This window comes from Vulpes vulpes, chromosome 3, assembly GCF_048418805.1.
Source record: "Vulpes vulpes isolate BD-2025 chromosome 3, VulVul3, whole genome shotgun sequence".
NCBI classification, from domain to species: domain Eukaryota; kingdom Metazoa; phylum Chordata; class Mammalia; order Carnivora; family Canidae; genus Vulpes; species Vulpes vulpes.
The window spans coordinates 112,812,996-112,832,864 of record NC_132782.1 but is presented as its reverse complement, the minus strand read 5'-3'; the positions used below and the strand labels follow the sequence as shown (position 1 = coordinate 112,832,864).

The 19,869-nt window shown below is 49.2% G+C and overlaps 2 protein-coding genes across 5 annotated transcripts; one reads left to right on the top strand and one right to left on the bottom strand.

Annotated features, from left to right (window-relative positions):
• Positions 1-202: 202 nt before the first annotated feature.
• On the bottom strand, positions 203-9,900 carry LOC140598094 (uncharacterized). The gene is made up of 2 exons (XM_072751457.1): positions 9,578-9,900; positions 203-1,936 (listed from the first exon to the last, which is right to left on the bottom strand). Exon 2 carries the CDS (start codon positions 1,814-1,816, stop codon positions 1,052-1,054), a length of 765 nt encoding a protein of 254 aa, XP_072607558.1. The 5' UTR covers positions 1,817-1,936; positions 9,578-9,900; the 3' UTR covers positions 203-1,051.
• Positions 9,901-9,911: 11 nt separating this feature from the next.
• On the top strand, positions 9,912-19,810 carry LOC112909099 (zinc finger protein 75D-like). 4 transcript variants are annotated; one of them, XM_072751424.1, is made up of 9 exons: positions 9,939-10,027; positions 11,120-11,254; positions 11,544-11,736; positions 12,430-12,521; positions 12,791-12,917; positions 13,850-13,941; positions 14,204-14,330; positions 16,543-16,653; positions 16,829-19,810. In XM_072751424.1, the coding sequence occupies exons 3-9, from the start codon at positions 11,613-11,615 to the stop codon at positions 17,422-17,424; spliced, it is 1,269 nt and encodes a 422-aa protein (XP_072607525.1). In that variant the 5' UTR covers positions 9,939-10,027; positions 11,120-11,254; positions 11,544-11,612; the 3' UTR covers positions 17,425-19,810. The 4 variants fall into 4 exon arrangements, with proteins under 4 accessions (XP_072607524.1, XP_072607525.1, XP_025840691.1 ...); XM_072751423.1 differs by lacking the exon at positions 11,120-11,254 and having other exon boundaries at positions 9,912-10,027; XM_025984906.2 differs by lacking the exons at positions 9,939-10,027; positions 11,120-11,254 and adding an exon at positions 10,163-10,410.
• The last annotated feature ends 59 nt before the right edge of the window (positions 19,811-19,869 follow it).

Below are 19,869 nucleotides of genomic sequence, written 5' to 3'. Positions count from 1 at the left end.
TGAGCTCAAGGGAACAAGTGGTGGGAGAGGCAGAGTGAGAGGGAGAAGCAGACTCCTGGCTGAGCAGGGAGCCCGTTGCAGGGCTCGATCCCAGGACCCCGGGGTGATAACCTGAGTTGAAGTCAGTCAACTGACTGAGCCACTGAGGCGCCCTGAGGATAAAGTTACTAACAGAGAAAATTAGCACCAAAGGGTAAGAGAGTGGAGGGGGAAGGAAACACCTTTATTTTCATTACAAAGAGTAATGCATATAAACCTGTAGAAACCATTAAATGTAACTGACAAGGAAGCAGGAACCTGGGTGGGGGTGATGTAGATGAGAAATCTTAGAAAGAGGAACCCAGATACCATGCTTGCTCTGAGAGTAAGTCACTTAGAGTAGCCGTCCTCTGTGGCTTAACCCATCCTTCCTGCTTTCCTCTTCTGTGAGTGGCTGGGATACAAAGCAGGACCTCTTCTGAGGTAGAAGGACCTAGGGCAGGTGCTAGTTGTCTGTATTGGCTTAGGATACTTCTTTTTTTTTTTTTAAGGTTTTATTTCTTTATTCATGAGAGGCAGAGATGAAGGTAGAGGGAAAAGCAGGCTCCATGCCAGGAGCCCAACGCGGGACTCGATCCCAGGACCCCAGGATCACAACCTGAGCTGAAAGCGGCACTAAACCGCTGAGCCACCCACACTACCCTTGGTTTAGGATGCTTCTAGGCCCCATCCACTTCTAGGTGTGCTTCCCACGAGAGGGCACACATCTTCTCTGACCTGCCCCAGAAACCCTTCCCAGGCCACCAGGCACCCATTGTCTCTTCAGAACATTTTACTCTACATTCCTGGCAGGACCTTGGATCCTGTAGCCATCTTGGCTCAAAACAGATGTTAGTCCACGATGACACAGACCTGTGGGTCCCAGGCAGACCTAGAGAGAGCTCAGCACTCTTCTGCCTGATTTCCTTTTCCTGCTGTGGTTCTTGAGATCCACTTGTGAGTCTCCTGCTGAGTCAGAGACTGGTCCGTAGAAGCCTCCAGAAACCAATGGAAGTTCCAGGAGAGACTCAAACTACAGAACTGATATGTTGGCTTTCCTACACACTCGTAGCCGTGTCCCTTCTTGGGGTGTGAGTGTGTCTTCTCTGTGTGTCCCCTGCTGGCGGGTGAGGACAGGGTTCTTGGGGAAGCTGTTCTCACACCCAGAGCACGTGGAGGGCTTCTCCCCAGCGTGTGTCTTCTGCTGGGCACTGGCGCGGGAGCTGCTCTTGAAGCTTTTCCCACACTGTGCACATGGGTGGGGGCCCTGCCCTGTGTGGCCTCGCTGGTGAGCACTGAAATGGGAGCTGTTGTTGAATCTCTTCCCACAGGTGGTACACTGGTAAGGCTTCTCCCCAGTGTGGGTCCTCTGGTGTACGATGAAACTGTAGCTCTGGTTGAAGCTTTTCCCACACTCCCCACAGTGGTAGGGTCGCTCCCCTGTGTGTATCCTTAGGTGGGCAGTGAGGTTGGAGTGCTCACTGAAGCCTTTCCCACATTCCCTGCACCTGTGAGACTTCTCTCCTGTGTGGATTCTCTGGTGCCGGATGAGGTAAGAACCTCGACTAAAGCTTTTCCCACACTGCTGGCACTTTGATGGTTTCTCCACTTGGGCGACTGGCTGGTGGAGACAGGGAGAGCCCCGAGAGCCATCTCCCAGGCTCAGGACATGGGCACAGGCCTTCTCCCCAGCACGGAGTATCTGCTGACTCCACCTCTCCTGGGATGGGCGTCTCCAATGCCCTCTTAGCAGAGGCTCGCCTTTCTGGCCTCTCTTGGGCTCAGGGCGCCAAAACATCTCACTAGACTTTCTCCATAGGGTCTTCTTCGCTTCTGCTTGCCCCAAATCATCCCATTTCCAGTTCTCCTTTTTAGTTTTGTTCTTGATCTCAAGACCTGAGGGAAAAAAGACACTGGACTGTGGAGAAGGAACAGAGCAATGAGGAAAGTTAGAGTTAAAGCAGCATAAAGGAAATACCTAAAAGGAGTCTTTTTTAAAAGATTTTATTTATTTATTTATTCATTCATTCATTCATTAGAGAGAGAGATAGGCAGAGTCATAGGCAGAGGGAGAAGCAGGCTCCATGCAGGGAGCCTGACATGGGACTCGATCCCAGGACTCCAGAATCATGCCCTGGGACAAAGGCAGGCGCTGAGCCATTCAGGGATCCTGAGTCTTTTTTTTTTTTAATACAAAGATTTTATTGGTTTATTTGAGAGAGAAAGAGAGAGGCAGTATGAGCAGGGCGAGGTGGGGACTAGGAGAGGAAGAAGGAGAGGAGGGAGCTGACTCCCCATGGAGGAAACTTGAAGCGGGGATCAATCTGAAGACCCAGAGATCATGACCTTTGACGAAGGCAGGTGCTTTACCAATGGAGCCACCCAGGGGCCCCCGAGATGGAATTCTTCACAGTATTCAGCCTTCTGCTAAGGGATAGCCTAGTTTCTTTTCCAGCTGCAGTATTTTCAAGCTCCAAACCCTGTGGTCATGGGGAAACACCCCTAGATTCCACCTACTGTCCCACACTGTGGTCTTTTTGGATGTTCGAACACAGTGACACATGCAAGGCAGAGAGGTCAGCTCTGTCACCTGCCAGTCTGTCAGCCTGCCAGCCAGGCTCCACCTGGAATCCTTACAGCTGCACCACAGTAACAACAGGCTGCCTGAGATCAGGTGAATCGAGCAGAAAGTGTGTTGCCAGGACACGGCCAGCCCACACTCAGCTCAAGAAAGGAGGGTGATGCTGGAGGAGAAGGGGACAGAGTCCAGGCTGGAGGCCTGTGGCAGTCTGAGAAAACCGAGGAAAGGAGCTGCACAGGAAAAAACACCACGTACTCCGTGGAAGATGTGGTGGAGGCGAACTGTCACTGGAGGGCAAAGGAACAAGGGCCGGCCAGCAGGGCACTGAGCCTGGCAGCAGCAGAGGCAGCTCCCTCTCGAGTGCTGGCCTGAGGGACTCTGGGTGGACTTCCCAGCTGTGCCTTGGCGGTCAGAGCCAGCAGTGCTACCCATGTGTGTGGGAACAGGACTGGCAGGTGGGGCCTCCTTCCCGGTCAGGATCCTGGAAGTCTTTCCATCCCTGGCCGCACCATCTGTCCAGGCCCCTTCTCCAGCCTCCATGGGCTCGCCCTCCTGCTGGCTCAGCTCTCCAGCCTCCGTTGCCCTTCCCTCCCGGCCAGGAACAGCACAGCTTGCCTCCTTGGGTGCAGAGGCCCAGGAGCTTGAGAGGGCATGCACTTCTCAGAAAGGACACAGGGCTCGGGCACACAGCCTCCCCTCCCCTTGCAATATCTCGACCCCAGGCCACTGAACTTGGTGTGAGACTGCCCTGGGGCCCGCAGAAGGCCGTGCTCCCCGAGTCGTTCTGTCACCACCCTGTCGGGCTGGCTGTGCTGAGGAGTCTGGAGTTCCTCATGATGTTGAGCATTCCAGACGATGGCCAAGACTGGCTTGGGTGCATCGCCACAGGGCCCGCCTGCTGTACAAGGACAGGGGACACGATGACATACAGGGGCCTGCATCCCACACGGTAAGTAAGGTTAGCAGCCCAGGAGGTGACACGTGGTTTGTGCAGCTCTGCCACGACTGTGCGCTGACATCCCTGGGAAGCCACCACAGTGGGCTCCTCTCCTGAAACACAGACGTTCAGCAGAATGGAAAGGCCATCCTCTGATGATAAGGGGTTGTGGAGTATTTACCAGAGCCGCCCTTTTGTTTCTCTTTCTCCTGAATCCCCCCCCCCCCCCCATTTCTCATGAGGTGACCTGTGTGACCTGTGATGCTCGCCCATGTCCACAGTTGGGGTAATTCCTGAGGGCGTGTGGCTCTCCTGGTGTGACACCCTGCAAGGACTGGCTGCCTCCTGAAGGTCTGGGCCTAGTAGCACAGCAGCACAGCTCAGGTGCATGCCAGGCTCACCCCTGCCCATCGGGAATGCTCTCCGAGGTGTGTGAGCGCACGTTCACTCGCGTTGCTGTGGTGTCCCTCAGACGGTGCTTCATTCCTCCCAGCTACACACGGCCCAGGCTTTACCTCCGCACTCAGTCCCCATTGCTTCCTGCGTCCTGCCCCCGCCTTGTTCCCGCTCGCTGTCACAGGTGCTGTCCGCCCTGTCCTCACCCCTCTGGCGCCTAGCTTTACAGTCTGCGTGTCCTTCCTATGCTCAGACTCTCCCTGTTTGTCTCCTGCTTCCCTCGCCCCAACAGTCTCCACACTCCTGTCTGTGGCCTTCTTTCTTGCATCTTCTGGTCTATGTCTCTCTCTTAGCAAATGAACACAGCCAGCCTGGACCTGTGGGACGGGACCTCCTTACCCAGAGAGTTCTTTCTGTCCTTCTTCCATGTCACCCCCTTGTAGAGGGCCCTCTGTGCAAGGCCCACGTGCGTCTGTCCTTCCTGACAGAGGGATCCGGCTCTGTCCTCACATGGGACCGGTCCCTGTAATAACATGGGGGGGCCGCTGCTACCCATAAAACAGCACTGCTGTAGCCTGGCATGGGGCAGAGATGGGTCCACAGGCTTCCTCCCTGGGAAGCACCAGGGGGAGCAAAGGGCCACGTGGAGACATCAGATGGATAGACAGCAAGCAAAGGTGTGCCAGTGTGTGGACCTCATGATCTTTCTAACATCTTGGGGAGGAAGGGGCTTGGGCTTAGAGTGAAGTGGGAACCTCAGGAGACAACATGCATCAAGAACAGCTCACCTGGGCCCCCAGCTGCCCAAAGCCAGTGCCTGTCTCCTGGTCTCAAAACCCCTCTTCTCAGCCAGGTTCTTGGTGAGAAAACAGCCTCTGGTGGAGGGAGGCTGCCACGAGCAGGGGCTCTGAGTGGGGTCACAGTCCAGCAGCAGTGGGAACCCGTCACAAGGCATCTTCCTTGGCTCCACCTCCCCCCACTTAATATGAAGCTCCGAGCAGGGGGGCAGGAGGCATGCCTCAACATGCCCCCCAAGTGAGTATGAGCATAATAAAGTCTGAGGACCACTACTAGCACCTGTAGCTTCTGTGTCAGGAGGTTCCATTCAGCCAACTTTTGGCATAATAGGTATTTATTTGAAAAAAAAAAACCACCTTATTTTCATTCTAATGCAGTATATGTACATTATAGACAAAAAATTTAATGATATGGGAAGCTCTGAGCCCCACCACCCAGAGATGACCTTAGTATTCCTAAAAGCACCACAGTACCTCAAGCCTTTCCTTTTTTTTCAGGCTAGCTGAATATATTCTGTCCCAGAAATCCCTCTTTAAGAATCTAGTAAGGAAATGCTTTTTTTTTGTAGACAAATAATGGAGCTTTAGAGGATACCACAAGTCTGTGAGCCTGAGGAGGTTACAGTACTTGGGATCTGAGCAGCCTGAAGGCAGTGTGAGGAGCAGAAAGGGAATTGGGCACATGGTGAGTCCTGCCCCGCTTCACATTCAACCCCAAAGTTTGAGAAGCCACACACCAGAGAGTGGTGATATTCCCAAAGATTAAAAAATTAAGTGCTAAGATTTATACTGATATTGTTTCATCTGCTTAGAAAACAGTATAGCAAATAAACCTGCTAGTTTTCCATTTCATAAACAGAAGGTAGACAACACAGACAGTGTGAACATGCATGCAATGGTTTCCTCTAGGGTTTGAATTGAATAAAGAAATGTTACCGAGTAGGCATGCTGTCCAACTGGCTCAGTCAGAAGAGGCTGTGACTCTTGATTTTGAGGTTGTGAGTTCCAGCCCCATGTTGGGTGTAAAGATTACTTATAAATAAAATTATAAAAAAGTTACTGAGCACCCTATAATGGGAGTTTTCAATTAAGCATGAAAGGCAGAAACGATTATGGGTGGTCTTGAAATGTGTGCAACCACAGTGCTTCACTGGAAGAGATGTAGAAAAGACAGAGCCTTGGTCTGTCCCCATAGTGGAGTATTATTCAGTGTTGAAAAGGAGCAAAGTAGTGATGCAGGCTTGACACCTTCAGGGTTTCAAGGGAGAGCAGGGTAGGCTGGAAAAGTATTGTGTTGTAGGATACCCTTTGTACAAAATCACTGAAAATGCAAATTGAAAAAAAAGATATTGAGGAGTAACTTCCTATTGTTACAGGGTTTCCTTTCTGGGGGTGAAAATGTTTCAAAAATGGATAGAGATGGTGATTGTACAATACTGTGAATATTTCCTTGGAGACGCCACGCCCACTCCTATCTGCCTCCCCCCCCCCCCCCCCCCCCCGGGTCATTCTCCAGCACAGCAGCCAGCTCGGTCCCATAAAGCACTTCTCTGAAAGTATCTGCCTTCCTTTGCTTGTTGTCCCTTTCCCCCATGGAGTGTGGGCTCCTGCGGGCCAGGGGCCACACCTGCCCTGTTCACTGGGAAATCCCCAATACGTGGCACACTGCAGGTACCTCAATGCTCCCTGGGTCCCTCAGAGCCACCTGCATCCCTTACGTCCCAAGCTTACAACTGTCCTTCAAGTGACTGAGGGGTGGTACACAGCGGCAGCTGGCGTCCTGGCAACTGCTGCCAAACTCCTCTGCTCCCTCTCACCTTCACTTCTTGCTCACCTGTTTCTTGCTCTGCCTTTCACATCCCAGATAGATTTCTGGTCACTCTTTAACCCTTACATTCCTATACTGTTTGCTCCCATGAACAGCTTGGCTGTGAAATGTGGGTGCCACAAGGGAGAGACCGTCTACAGAGAGAGGGCGAGGGGATCTGGAGCAGGATGACTATCAGCATGCAGGGGCTCCCGCTCCTCACCTCTCCAAACTCTGCCTCCACGCATGTGCTACTGCTTGCCCGGCTCCCCTCCCTCCCAGGTGTTACTAACTACCCAATCGCATGGATCCTTTGTGAACTTCCTCAGTTCGGACCCTAATGTGTCCCCACCACACGGCTCTGCCTTCTCCACATTATGTCAGCACCACTCTTCCTCCCACAGCCCAAGGACAGGTCTCCCTCGTCCCTGAGGATGGAAGCCAGCACCTCCCGTTGCAGCCATGCAGTCTCTGCACCCAGCGAGCTGCTTCCTGGTGACCAGAGGCTCTCAGGCTACAGCGTCCCTCTGACTCCCACTCCTCATTACTATGTGCCTCTCTCAGACTCTGGGATCTCACTTGTCTTCTGCCCACAAATCCCACAACCAAAGCCATGTTCCTTTTGTCCTTCTGTGCCTTTCTCACCTCCCTTCTCCTAAAAGGACAATATGGTTACACTGACTGGATGTCAGACCTAGTCTCTTCTTGACAAGTGCATACTTTGTGAAAGCATCACCTGCCCCATACTGACCCCTGAAACCCGGCAGCAGGAGCAGCTCTGATACAACTTCTTAACTGTTGAACACATGGCATCGGCACTCAGGGAACTCTCAGCAGGAGACTCTGGGTTTTTTGTTTTTTTTTTTTAAGAGACTCTGGGTTTTAATTCACCAACTCATTCCCCTACTCCTGAGTGAGGGATAGTTGGCCATTCCCTGGCCTTCTGTTGGAGCTATCTGAGCTTTTACATCTGTATTAGGGACCCTAAACATTCACTGAATTTATCAGTGTCTACATTATTGCAGCGAGTGAGAAATTCTCCCCATAGATACAGAAAACAGGACCACCCTAGGTAGCGCATAGTTTCTGGTGGTCGGTGGAGGGCTACTGTGCATTTCTCTAGTTGGCTCCTTTGCACTATCCAGATTCCTTTGTTCCTCAGCTCTTCATAACTGAACTCACCAGGTTCTGAATGCCTTTTCTCACCTATTGCCCAGATCCAGTCTATATATCTTCAACCAGAGCCACAGCTTCCTCGCCGTTTCTAGACACTGCTCACTTATGCTCGTCTGGATCACAAGTAATTATGAGGAACTAAGAGGTTCAGGAAAGACTATGATCCTGAGTAGGCTGTGAAGCAAATGCAGACTAAGATCTAGCAACCTTCTGAAAGGCAGCCATCACTGAGGGAATTAGTCAGTGATGACTATATAAATGGAAAATGCAAAAAGAGAGAATTGGTTATCTATAACAGCAGCATTACTAACTCCAGCCTGCCTCGCAGCAAAACCATTCGGCCCGCTATGGCAGTTGCATGGTGTCTCGGAATCAAGTGCAAGTCTTTCCTCTCACCGCTTCCCAGCTGTACACTGAGCATTTTTCAAGCAGTGCCCGGGCAGGGAACAGGATTTCAAAAGGAAAGGCTGGGGCTACGTTGGTGGGCTCCACAGCAGGGGGAAGCAACTCTGGCACAGACTTCAAACTACGAAAATCATTACCGACCCTCATTTACTATCCCCCAGTTTATACCTTATTTCTTCTTGCTTTCTCAGGGTCTCTTAGTTTTTCTCCCCCAACATCCTCCACCCCCATGTTATGAATCAGGCCCACCAATGGCATGCAAGGCCACGGCTGCAGACTTCATTTATTCACTTTAGGAAGTTGCAATTACATGCTCAGCCTTGGGTCTGATGGTGAGGATCTCCATGCTACGGGCACTACTGTCCACTGGTTCTCGAAGCCTGGAAAGAAGCGTTGCCTTTGAACAAACTAACTCTCAACCTGACTCAGATTCCCAGGAGATGAACCTGCTCTGAAACCTACTCCACTGACCTAGGCAGATGCCTATTCTTACCTCCTGTGTTTAATCCTTTGCTCTCGCTCTGACAGGATCAGAGAAGCATAAAAGGTTCCGCCTTAAAAAGCAAAGTAAGGGGATCCCTGGGTGGCTCAGCGGTTTAGCGCCTACCTTTGGCCCAGTGTGCGATCCTGGAGTCCCGGGATCAGGCTCCCGGCATGGGGCCTGCTTCTCCCTCTGCCTGTGTCTCTGCCTCTCTCCCTCTCTGTCTCTCGCTATGTCTACCGTGAATAAATAAATAACTCTTAAAAAAAAAAAAAAAGGTAATATGCGGCCGGGTACTGGCCTCCCATTTTCATTCCCACCTTTACCTTCCTTCTGGATGAACTGCCCTGGAAAGATGGTCCCTCAAACAGCCTCCAGTGATGCTCCAGGGTTTAGTCTAGGAAATGCAGTCTCTTCGCTGCCCCGCGGCGGCCCCCTGAGAGGTCTACAAGAACTTCTTTTCGAACGTGAGGCCTTCCCCCCAACACTAGCGGGATCGCACTTAGAACGTATGGCGGGTGTGCTCACACCCCAGTCTTCCCCAGCTCTCCGTCCGCGAGCGCGGGGCCCCAGTCCCTGGGGGGACCTTTGTCATTTCCCAAGGAGAAGTCCCCTTTCCCTTCCTTCGGCTCGCGCGGCGCTCGGCTTCGGGCTCGCGTCCTCCTGGCCCGTGTGACCACGGAGGGTCGCCGAAACGCCGCGCCCTCCGGCCGGAGCCCCTGCGGCGAAGGCACTGCCCGAGCGCTCTAGCCCTGGCCGCCCGCGGGCCACCGACAAGCAGCCCGCCGCGTGGCGACGGCTGACCCTGGGAGGCCTGGGCACCCGAGACGCCCAGAGCCTGAGAAGCGGGGCGCACGAGCTCGGGCAGAGACCGCGGGGTCACCCACGGGCGGGGTGTCCGGCTCAGGGAGCATGCCGCGGCGGCGGCCGCAGGAGCCCCGATCCCAGCCTGCGGGCCCGCCTCACGGCCGGAACCTACCTCACCGGGCCCCCGGGATGGCTGCGAGGGGCGCGCGGCCCAGAGGAGGGTCAAGCAAGGCCTCGGGGCCGCCTGACCGCGACGAGAGCTCGGGCAAGGCCCAGGGCCCCGAGCGCGGCGGCGGCCACGCTCCCGGCGGGGCTCGGGGCACCAGGCGCCGCCGGCCGCCCGAGGGCCACTCAGGCACCAGCCGGCCGCGCCGCCCCCCGCCCCCAGGCCGCGGCGGGCCGGGCGCTCGGGGGCACTAGCTCTTCCTGGCCGCCAGGGCGGCACCGGGCGGAAGGCCGCTCCCCCGGGCGAGGCGACGGCTGCTCGGAGCCCCTCCCCGGAATGGCGTCAGGGCGCTTCCGGCCCGAGCGCCGCGTCGGATGGGCCCCGGGGCGCCGCGGGCCTGGGGGCCGGTGCTGAGGCTGGGCTCGGAGCGCGCGGGGCGGAGGCGGCGGCCTGCAGGTGAGCCTGCGGCAGGGGGAGCGGCGGCGCCCGGAGCTGCCGAGGGGCCCCGGCCGCCGCCATTGTCCGTGGGCGGTGGCGCCGCTGGGCCGGGCGGGCGCAGTCTGGTGGCGGGACGGGCCCGGGAGCCCCGCCGTCCCGCCTCGCTGGCCGCCGTGGCCGGCCCGGGCCTGTGCTGGGGCCCGCTGAGCCGCCGGGCAGCCGGGCAGGCCGCGTGGAAGCCCCGTGGGAAGCGGGGTGCCGGGACTTTGCTCAGCCTTGCCTGGAAGTCCAAGTGACCGTGGAGGAAAGGGAAGGTGGGCGGACGGCGCCCCACGCCAGCGACTCTCCTCTCCTCCCTTGCGACTTGGCCTTTGGAGAAACGTTTTGTAAGCAAAGGAAAGGTCAGCGGTGGTTTTTCTGGTTCAAGTCAAGAGAGCTTTAAACGCAGGAACCGATCCGTGCCCGGCGCCCTCTGTGCTGCTCGCAGGGAAGCGTCCCCGGGGAGTGTTGAGCGTCTAGCTCCGTGGCCCTGGGCTGCGCGCTGAGATAGGACTGCTTTTCCCTGATTGCTTTCCTTCTCTGCTCTCACTTTTGGGTCCCAGCTCTCCTGCCCGTATCGGTCAGTGGGAAGGAGAATCTGGAACGTTCCACGCACCGAGGGCTTCCGTCTTCACAAGAGGATGAAGGGTCCGAGAGGTTGGACTCCCTTGCTAGAGACAGAAGACTGGGGTGACACGTTAAAATTTAAGAGGAACTCAGAATGTTCCCCTGATCCTCCCTGGGCTTGGGGAAGCTGGGATAGGACGCCCGACGAGGAGGCGTTTGCATAACCCCCAAGCTCTGTGCAGCCGGAGGGGTCAATGTTCTCACTGTCTAACCTTTCCTGAATCGTTACCATTTTTACCAAGGCCAAGTCTTCAGTGGGCGTTTGTCTATAGCGAACTGTGCCTTATTTCAAGTGGCGAATAGTAGAGAGAAAGGGGCTGGCGGTGGATTCTTTAAAAGGAAAGCAAAGCAGGATTTTTCTCTTCATTTTTCTCCCATTGTGACTAGTGGGTATCCAAGCTAATGTCACTTTCTTACTGATGTGCACTTTTTTCCTGCTCTTAGTGTTTTAGGAAGAAGATCCTTTTACTGATTTTATTCCAGCTCATCCATAGTTTGAGTTGCCAAGAATGGTTGTAATGAGTGAAAAGCAGAAGCAGGAAACCATTGAGGGTTCCAGTCAGGAAGAAAGCCTGTCAAGTATGCATGAGTACATGTAGCGTGTGCAACCCTGGCAGTCTGTTCTGTACTGCATACAGATGTATGGGGGGTAATTGCATTTAGAGCCAGCATTTTCTCCGACTTTTTGTTATGGTAATTTCCCCAGGTTTTGTAGTTAATACTTTGTCGAAAATTGATGGTCTAATATCTCCTTTCGTCTGTCATTTTTATTAACGTCCTACAGTTGTACTGAGTTTTTCCTCTATTACCACCAATCCCTAACCAAAAGTAAGTTCTTTGGTAACAACTAAAAATTATTTATTTCTAGGTTGCATTACACAAGCTTGCAAAAGAGGCAGTGCTCTTCAGAAAAACTGTTGACGTCACAGGTTTCAAAATGAAGACAGCAGAGTCACAGCTAGTGACCATGTCCCACAATGAATTCTGGAATATACATCCAGGGCTACAAGAACACTGGAGCTGGAATTCTCATAGAGAAACTGAGCCTATATGTGAGAAAGGTAAGACAGGACGTGATAATTATTAATTCCTAGAATTTGTGATAGGAAATTTGGAATCAAAATGTTGTGTTTTCTAGCTATTGAGCACTGTAGATATCTAAACAAACACACCGGCAATTACAATGGTTCTCAGGTATCAGTAGAGTAGACCGGTTGTGGGTGAAGTTGGTCATTGGCCTCAGGTACAGGAATATCCACACCACTGAACTCTGGTAGTAACATCGTGAACTCTTTTCTTTAGAAAGTTGGAGAGAATAGTAGCCATCTCATAGTCATAAAATACAGAAGGAACTGAGCTCAGAAATGCGTTATCAGTGGCAGAATGTGAACACAATTGTGTATCAGAAAAAAGTAATGATAAAAAATTATATCTTTTAGTATACACTGGATTTTCTAAGTACTTCGTTTTTAGATATATATCATTTTGGCCTGATTGAAACCATTTATTTCATGAGGAAATTAAAAAGGGCTTTTCTTTTATCAAGTCACTCAGGAAAATCAGAGAACCTCTTCTAGGTGTCAGCTAATAATTGGGCTCTTATCTGCAATGAGAATGCTACTTTAAGACACCATACACACTTGCAAAGGTGTCCTGTCTCTGATAAAAGAATTGGTTTTGCCTGTATTTTAGAAATGTGGTCTGAATGTTCATAGAAGTAAGAGAAAATTCTTCTGGCTCTTTTCTACCTACAGCTATGCCTGTTCACCAGATCCTAGCTTTTTCTGACAAGACCACCACCAAAGACTGGACAGTGGCACCCAGGCTCATCTTGCCTGAGTCCCAGGTGAGCTGTGCAGTCCAGCCATTGAGGGTTGCCTTTCCCTGCTGCCCAGGACCCACTCTGCCCAGCTCGCAGGTATATTAACCCCATTGTTCTCCCTGGAGAACTGGGCACCTCCTAGGTTGTTGATGATCCCTTGCTTCTATACTATTCAACTTTTCACTTCAAAAAGAATGTGCTATTCCTTGAGTACCCAGGGTCTACCGTGGGCCGGATGGTAGGGCTGCTTCTGTAGTGGCAAGTACTGAGCTGAAGCCCATTGTCTTCTTTAGAGCTTGTTGACATTTGAAGAAGTGGCCATGTATTTTTCCCAGGAAGAATGGGAGTTACTGGATCCCACTCAGAAGGCCCTCTACAATGATGTAATGCGAGAAAACTATGAGACTGTCATCTCTCTAGGTAAAGAATCTCCCTCTCCCATCGGGTAGAAATTTTATAATTTGCTGTGTTCTTTGGTTAGCTGGCAATGTATTCCCTAGTAACTGGTTCTCAACTAGATGGTATGTGGATGGGGAAAGGTGTATGCAAATCACCTAGGGAGCTTTGTGCAATGCCCATGCTCATTCTTTGTCCTAAAATTCTTCATCCCTTCCTCATCTCCAAGTCTGCTGGTTTTTACCTTTCCTATCCCCATGTAAGATAACATCATTTATCCACTACATCATTCCAGAAAATTAAGAGTCATCCTTTACTGTGATCTTGCCATCAAACCCACTACTATTGCATCACTATCCTTTTGGCTCCAGCTTCATAGTATAGCCCAAGTGTAACCATGTCTCATCATTTTGTGATTCTAAATTCCTTATCAAATCATGAAATTTCTGTGTTGTAAATCTTAGGTTGTCTTCTCACACAAATCCAAATTCCTTACTGAGGTACCCAGGAGCCTACAAGATCAGGTTGCTGGTCTCCTTCTTGCCCTCATCTCCTTCCATTGGTGTCTTTGATCAGTCTTCTCAATCAACACCGATTTTGCTGTTGCTTGAATTCACCAAGCAGTTTCGACTTACCATTTCTTCTACTGGCATATTGACTCTGAGTTCTATATTTTTTCAACATCTCTAATTTTTGCCCAACTTAGGACATTTTAAGTAACAAAAAGTGAGATTTTCTTTTACTGACTTCATGAAAACTGAAGGAGCTGGTTTTGGACATTACTAGATGGTTGATTCATTCTGGCTTACTATGAAAACGCCACTACTAGGTATCACTTAGTTTTGTAAACATGTCCCAACTGTACTAAAAGAAACAGCATCTTCTATATTTTAGAAATGAGGTAACGATGTTCATAGAAGTGAGAGAAAGTTTTGTTGGTTCTTTTCTACCCACAGTTGTGCCTGTTCACCAGATCCCAGCCTTTTGTGAGAAGACAAACACCAAAGACTGGACAGTGACACCCGAGCTCATCTTGTCTGAGTCCCAGGTGAGCTGTGCAGTCCAGCCATTGAGGGCTGCCTTTCCCTACTGCCCAGGACCCACTCTGTCAGGTCATGGGTATATTAACCCCATTGTTCTCCCTGGGGAACTGGGCACCTCCTAGGTTGTTATGATCCCTTGCTTCTTTAATTTTGCACTTTAAAAAATATGATATTAATTCCTTGAGTATCCAGGGTCTACTGTGGGCCGGATGGTAGGGCTGCTTCTGTAGTGGCAAGTACTGAGCTGAAGCCCATTGTCTTCTTTAGAGCTTGTTGACATTTGAAGAAGTGGCCATGTATTTTTCCCAGGAAGAATGGGAGTTACTGGATCCCACTCAGAAGGCCCTCTACAATGATGTAATGCGAGAAAACTATGAGACTGTCATCTCTCTAGGTAAAGAATCTCCCTCTCCCATCGGGTAGAAGTTTTATAATTTGCTGTGTTCTTTGGTTAGCTGGCAATGTATTCACCTGAGAGGCTGTGTTCTAGTAACTGGTTCTCAACTAGATGGTATGTGGATCGGGAAAAGTATGCAGATCACCTGAGGAGCTTTGTGCTGGTGCAACCTTCAGATGCTATGTAGATTTTTTGATTTATTTTTTTCTCCTCCCCTAAATCTCTTCTCATATCTCTCACCTTTCAGTAAAGAACATTCATCCAGTAACTAAGAAGAAGGAACATACAGTCATCCTTGACTGTGATCTTGCTGTCATAACCCATTTTAATGCATCCCTGTCCTTTTGGCTCCACCTCCACAGTGTAGCCTGAGTGCAACCACGTCTCATCCCCTTGTGCTGTTAGCATCCGGGCTTAAACCAGCACCTGTCTAACCAGACTGACCTCAGTACCTTATGACTGGTGCCCCTGTCTCTTGCCCTCCCATACTCCAGAATATTTAAAAAACCTGATGAAATCATGACATTTCCCATTTCAAAGTTTACTAGAGTCCTTAGGTCCTCCAGGATCTGACTCCACTGTCCTGCCCTCATCTGCTGCCATTTGTGCCCTTGCTCAGTCTTCCTGAGCTTCACTGATCTTTCTGTTTCTTGTACTTGTCACGCTTGCTTCTACTTTCCTCTTTCCTCTGCCTGGCACACATTCTGGCCCATGGCAAAACTCTCACTTTTAGGGATCCCCGGGTGGCGCAGCGGTTTGGCACCTGCCTTTGGCCCAGGGCGCGATCCTGGAGACCCGGGATTGAATCCCATATCGGGCTCCCGGTGCATGGAGCCTGCTCTCCCTCCGCCTGTGTCTCTGCCTCTCTCTCTCTCTGTGACTATCATGAATAAATAAAAATTAAAAAAAAAAAAAAAAAAAAAACCTCTCACTTTTACATTTCTGCTGCATATTGGTTTTCAAGGAGGTCTTCATAATATCTCATCTAAGATGGCTTCAGAGAGGCAAAATCTTAAATGCTGAGTTATCTTGCTTTAGTTTTGTTCAGAAGATTCATCACGTGCTGATAGCTTTGTTTGTTTATTGCTGTTTGGTTTTCTGCTCCCACCAGAAGGTGAGCTTCCATGAGATCAGTAGGCTTGGATTAATCCCCACTATATCATTAGCCCAGAGAGAGTGTCTGGCATATTATAGCCAGTCATTACATATTGATTGACTGAGTGATGAATACTTCCCCAACCTGACAGTGTATATTTTGGAAAGTTTCATTAAGGGGATGCCTGGGTGGCTCAGTCCATTAAGTGTCTGCCTTCTGCTCAGGATCCTGTGTTCCTGGGATTGAATCCCACATCTGGCTCCCTGCTCAGCACCGAGTCTACTTCTCCCTCTAATTCTAACTGCTGCTCCCTCTACTTGTGCTTGCTCTCTCTTTCTCTCTGTCAAATAAAATCTTTTTAAAAAAGAAAAATTTCACTAAGTGATTCTGGTCTGTTTCTTCCACCTGGACAAGGACCAGTGAGCTATAGGCTTGGGAGGAATGTTTCCTAGTCCATTGCATGGCGCTTAAGAGCTAAGTAAAAAGTAGGTGCACCTGGGTGGTTTGGTTGGTTAAACCTCAAACTCCTGATCTTGGCTCAGACTGAACCCTGCATCAGGCTCCATGCCCTGAGGGGAGTCTGAAGATTCTCTCCCTTGCCCTTCCCCATACTTGTGTGCTTGTGTTTGTTCATTCTCTCTCTCCCTCTCTCTCTCTCTCAAAATAATTGAGTCCTTAAAAAAAAAAGGTAAGTAAAAAGTTACTGTTTTCATGAGGGGAATCACTGGTACATATGATACGCTTGCAATCCACTGACCTGTATCTTGTTCTGCTAGACTTGGCTGATCCTAAGGAATTAGTAGGACTTACCTTTATTCCCTGCAGACTCTGGAATTTGGTTCCATCTTGTTCAAATATAGGGCAATCTTGGCGGCAGAAGAGGGGTACTGTGGATGGATTCCCATGCACTTTATCCTCTCCATGAATCTGGCTTAGGTTTATTTCTCCATCTCTCTATTGTGTATACAGTATAGTATAAACCCGAAACCAGATGGGAGAGTCTACTTACTCATTGACCACTGTAAACTGTTCGTTGCTGCTTCTGAAATAGTATGGAGTGGGTGGACAGTTGTTGAGTTCCCAGTCCTTGACCTCCGTTTTTCCATTTCACAGCGTTATTTGTACTCCCCAAACCTAAAGTGATCTCCTATCTAGAGCAAGAAGAAGAGCCATGGGTTCAAGGGCCCTTGGAGTTCAAGGACAATCCTGGAGAGCTGCCTACAGGTAAATATACCATGGGAAGAGGACAAATGTTCTTTGATAGCAAGTTTTGCAGGGACTTGGCATGTATAATTCTGCTTATCTAAATTTTGTAAGTAAGTAATCATTGGATTTTTCTCTCCATTCCTGTATTTTGCTCTTCCCTACAGTTGGCTGATTGTTATCTTTATTCCCATAGGGTTAAAGCTCAAAACTGACACTGAAAACCATCAGCCTATATGTCTTTCTGACTTAGAAATACAAGCACCAGGAGACTTTGTATCAAAAAAGACCAGAGTGAAAGTTCCCCCAAAAACAACAGGCAAAGAAAATCATAGTGATACACACAGGATGGGGAAGTGGCATCAAGAGTTTCCAGTTCATCAAACAAAGGAACTTTCAATTTGGGAAGAAGAGCTGCAGAGACTTATGGATCTTCACAAGAAAGCCCGTGCAGTAGAGAAGCCTTTTACATGCCAGGAGTGTAGGAAAAACTTCAGACTGACTTCTGATCTTACTAAACACAAAAAAATTCACACAGAAGTGAAGCCATATAAATGTCAACATTGTGGTAAGAGCTTTAGAGGGAAATCAGATCTTAATAAGCATGTAACAATACACCAAGGAATAAAACCGTATAAATGCTCCTGGTGTGGGAAAAGCTTCAGTCAAAATTCAAATCTCCGTACACATCAAAGAACTCACACTGGAGAGAAACCCTTTATGTGTTATATATGTGGAAAGAAATTCAGTCAGAATTCCCACCTTACTAAACATCGAAGAACCCATCTGTAGCATAAGCATGAGAATATTAGCAGGCATTCAAGCCTTCTTAAACACCAGAAGACTACCACTGAATGGAAATATATGTGATGTCCTTAGTATGGAGAAGAAAATGCAAACTTATGAAGCATAAATAATTCATCAATGGAAAATTTGGTGATATATTTCTGAGAAAGGAATCAAGGTTGACTCTTCAGGGGATGTGTTAGTTTTTTACTAATTACATTATTACTAATCTTCAGGGAATTCCTAACAAGAAAGGTGTTCAAAGAGCATTCTGAGTCTGGAATGTACTATTTTGTGATTGTACTAGGCAGTTAGCAAATTCAGCTTCAAAACGCAAATACACCCATGTATTACTAATCAGTCTTCTGTGTTCATCATGTTGGTTTTGCATTGATCTCCACGATAGGAACATTTGTAGCATAGTCTTCCAGAACAAGAAACAATACCTGCATGTTTAATTGCATACCATTACCTTCAGGGTAGTAGACTTACCAATTTCAAGAATCCTGTAGCACAAAAATGAGTTCTGTTGTCAAGTTCTGCAAGAGTCAAATTGGATTTTTTTTCTTCTCCTTTGTCAGTGGACAGTTTCCATAGTTGAACATCATTTGAATTCTATCATGAACAATTTAGCTCTTGAGGCCTTTTAGCACCATTTTTACAGTGATAGAAAGCTATTTACCTCACCATTAGATTATCTGCCAGAAGTAACAATGTACTAACTTAGATGTCTTATTGGTCATGATTGATAAAGGAAAATACCAAGATCACATGGAAACGGTTTGGAATTTTAGGCATGGATTATATATTACATGTAAAGAGGAATTGTTAGCAAAAAAGAAAGTAGGTATCGCCCCCCCTCCGCCCCAGCACACACACATACAATGTCAATCATAAATATTAGCACTTTCCTGGGCCTAAATGGAAACCGATGGAAGTTAAGGATCAAATTAGGTCTTTGCCTTTTTTTTGTTTGTTTGTTTGTTTTTTGTTTATAAGAACAAAGACAGGGTTCTGTATAGAAAGTAGATTGTGCGCTACCTCCAGGATGTGGTTTACTAGGTGAGGCAGGAGATTGGGTTCCCAAGAGTAAAAGTTTGGGAAATGATACTGTGTAGTAGGCAAGGATGTGTGAATCTGCATTCATATTGTCTTTCACTGTAAACCATCACTAGGCAGAGTCCACCTGTGGCTGTACACAGCATTTAACAACAGCCTTAATTGGTAACTGATAGATGGCTGAACATCTCTATGGGCTGTGGATCATTGTAGGACTCTTGTCTACAACACTGACTCAGCATGTGTTCCTATTAGAGGTTTTAGGTGGTGTCAGGAAGGGGGTTAAATGATCTCTTCCAAATACCTTATGAAAGATGAAGTTAAGGCTCAGATACAAGGAATTGTTCAAGAGCAGTGAGTCGGCTGTCCCTTAGCTGCATCAGTGAGCCCTGAAGGTAGGATTAACAGGATGTGTACCTTACCCCTGCAGGGCACTGGATGACTTTGTGTTGTATCTCTTTCTAACTATAGAACATTCCTGTGGCTTGATTGGTTGCCAAAACACTGCGGTCTCCATGTTCTCTATTTCAACTCAGGGTTATTCTAGGATAAGAGGAGTTGCTGAAAGAAAAGCATCTCACAGCCTGGCCAGTGGTGGATGCTCAGCCCATGTGCATTTGTTTCCCTTTCCCCTGCTCCCCAGTGATCTGCTGGGCAGACTGCAGTAAGGAAGCAGATGTATTTATGGCACTGTAGGTGGTGATTATGCTCAGTTGATTTAGTCCTTGGCCTCAGTACATCAGTACATTATGGTGTAAGTCACCTGAGCTGGTGCTCTCAGCAGGATTTTATTTTCTTCCCCAGATGAACTACACCAAGTATTATTTCATAAGCACAGCCAACTATGAAGCTCCCTTCTACATAGCCATTGCCCATCGCCCTCATCCTTAGGCTTTGGGTACCCTGTTCTCATCCCAGGATCCAGGTGGACATCTTGGTGCTACGTTCAGTCGATTTCATGGGGGCCGCTTGTGTGCCCAGACACTGTTCTAGACTGAGAACATAGCAGTGAGCAAAAGAGCTAAAGATACACCCTCACAGGGCCAGTGTTCTAGTGAAGAGTAAAAGGAGTTGTTATGGTTTTCTCCTCGCAGTTGCAGATGAAGGATAGTTGTGGGTAATGGGTTGTGAGCAGAAGCCCCACTTCTGGGCTAAGGCTTTTGTTTGTTGGTGCAGGACTCTGTAGTGTTCTTCCTGCATCAGTCGTAGAAGCCCATATAGAAACAGGGGCCACAAAAAGTCAAAGTCGTCTGGGATCCTGAGCCCCCCACCTCCATGGAGAGCACCTGTAATGGACTTTATGGGAATGAGAAATAAACTTCTGTTAAACTACTGAGATGTTGGTGCCGTGTATTTTTGCAGCATACCCTGCCTGCCCAGGCAGAGGTGGCT

Excerpts from the sequence above, each read along its gene's own strand:
- LOC140598094 (XM_072751457.1), bottom strand. The coding sequence starts at position 1,816 with ATGTTTTGGCGCCCTGAGCCCAAGAGAGGCCAGAAAGGCGAGCCTCTG.
- LOC112909099 (XM_072751423.1), top strand. The coding sequence starts at position 11,613 with ATGAAGACAGCAGAGTCACAGCTAGTGACCATGTCCCACAATGAATTC. Across the intron at positions 11,737-12,429 it reads TGAGCCTATATGTGAGAAAG|CTATGCCTGTTCACCAGATC; the intron begins GTAAGACAGGAC and ends TTCTACCTACAG. Across the intron at positions 12,918-13,849 it reads TGAGACTGTCATCTCTCTAG|TTGTGCCTGTTCACCAGATC; the intron begins GTAAAGAATCTC and ends TTCTACCCACAG.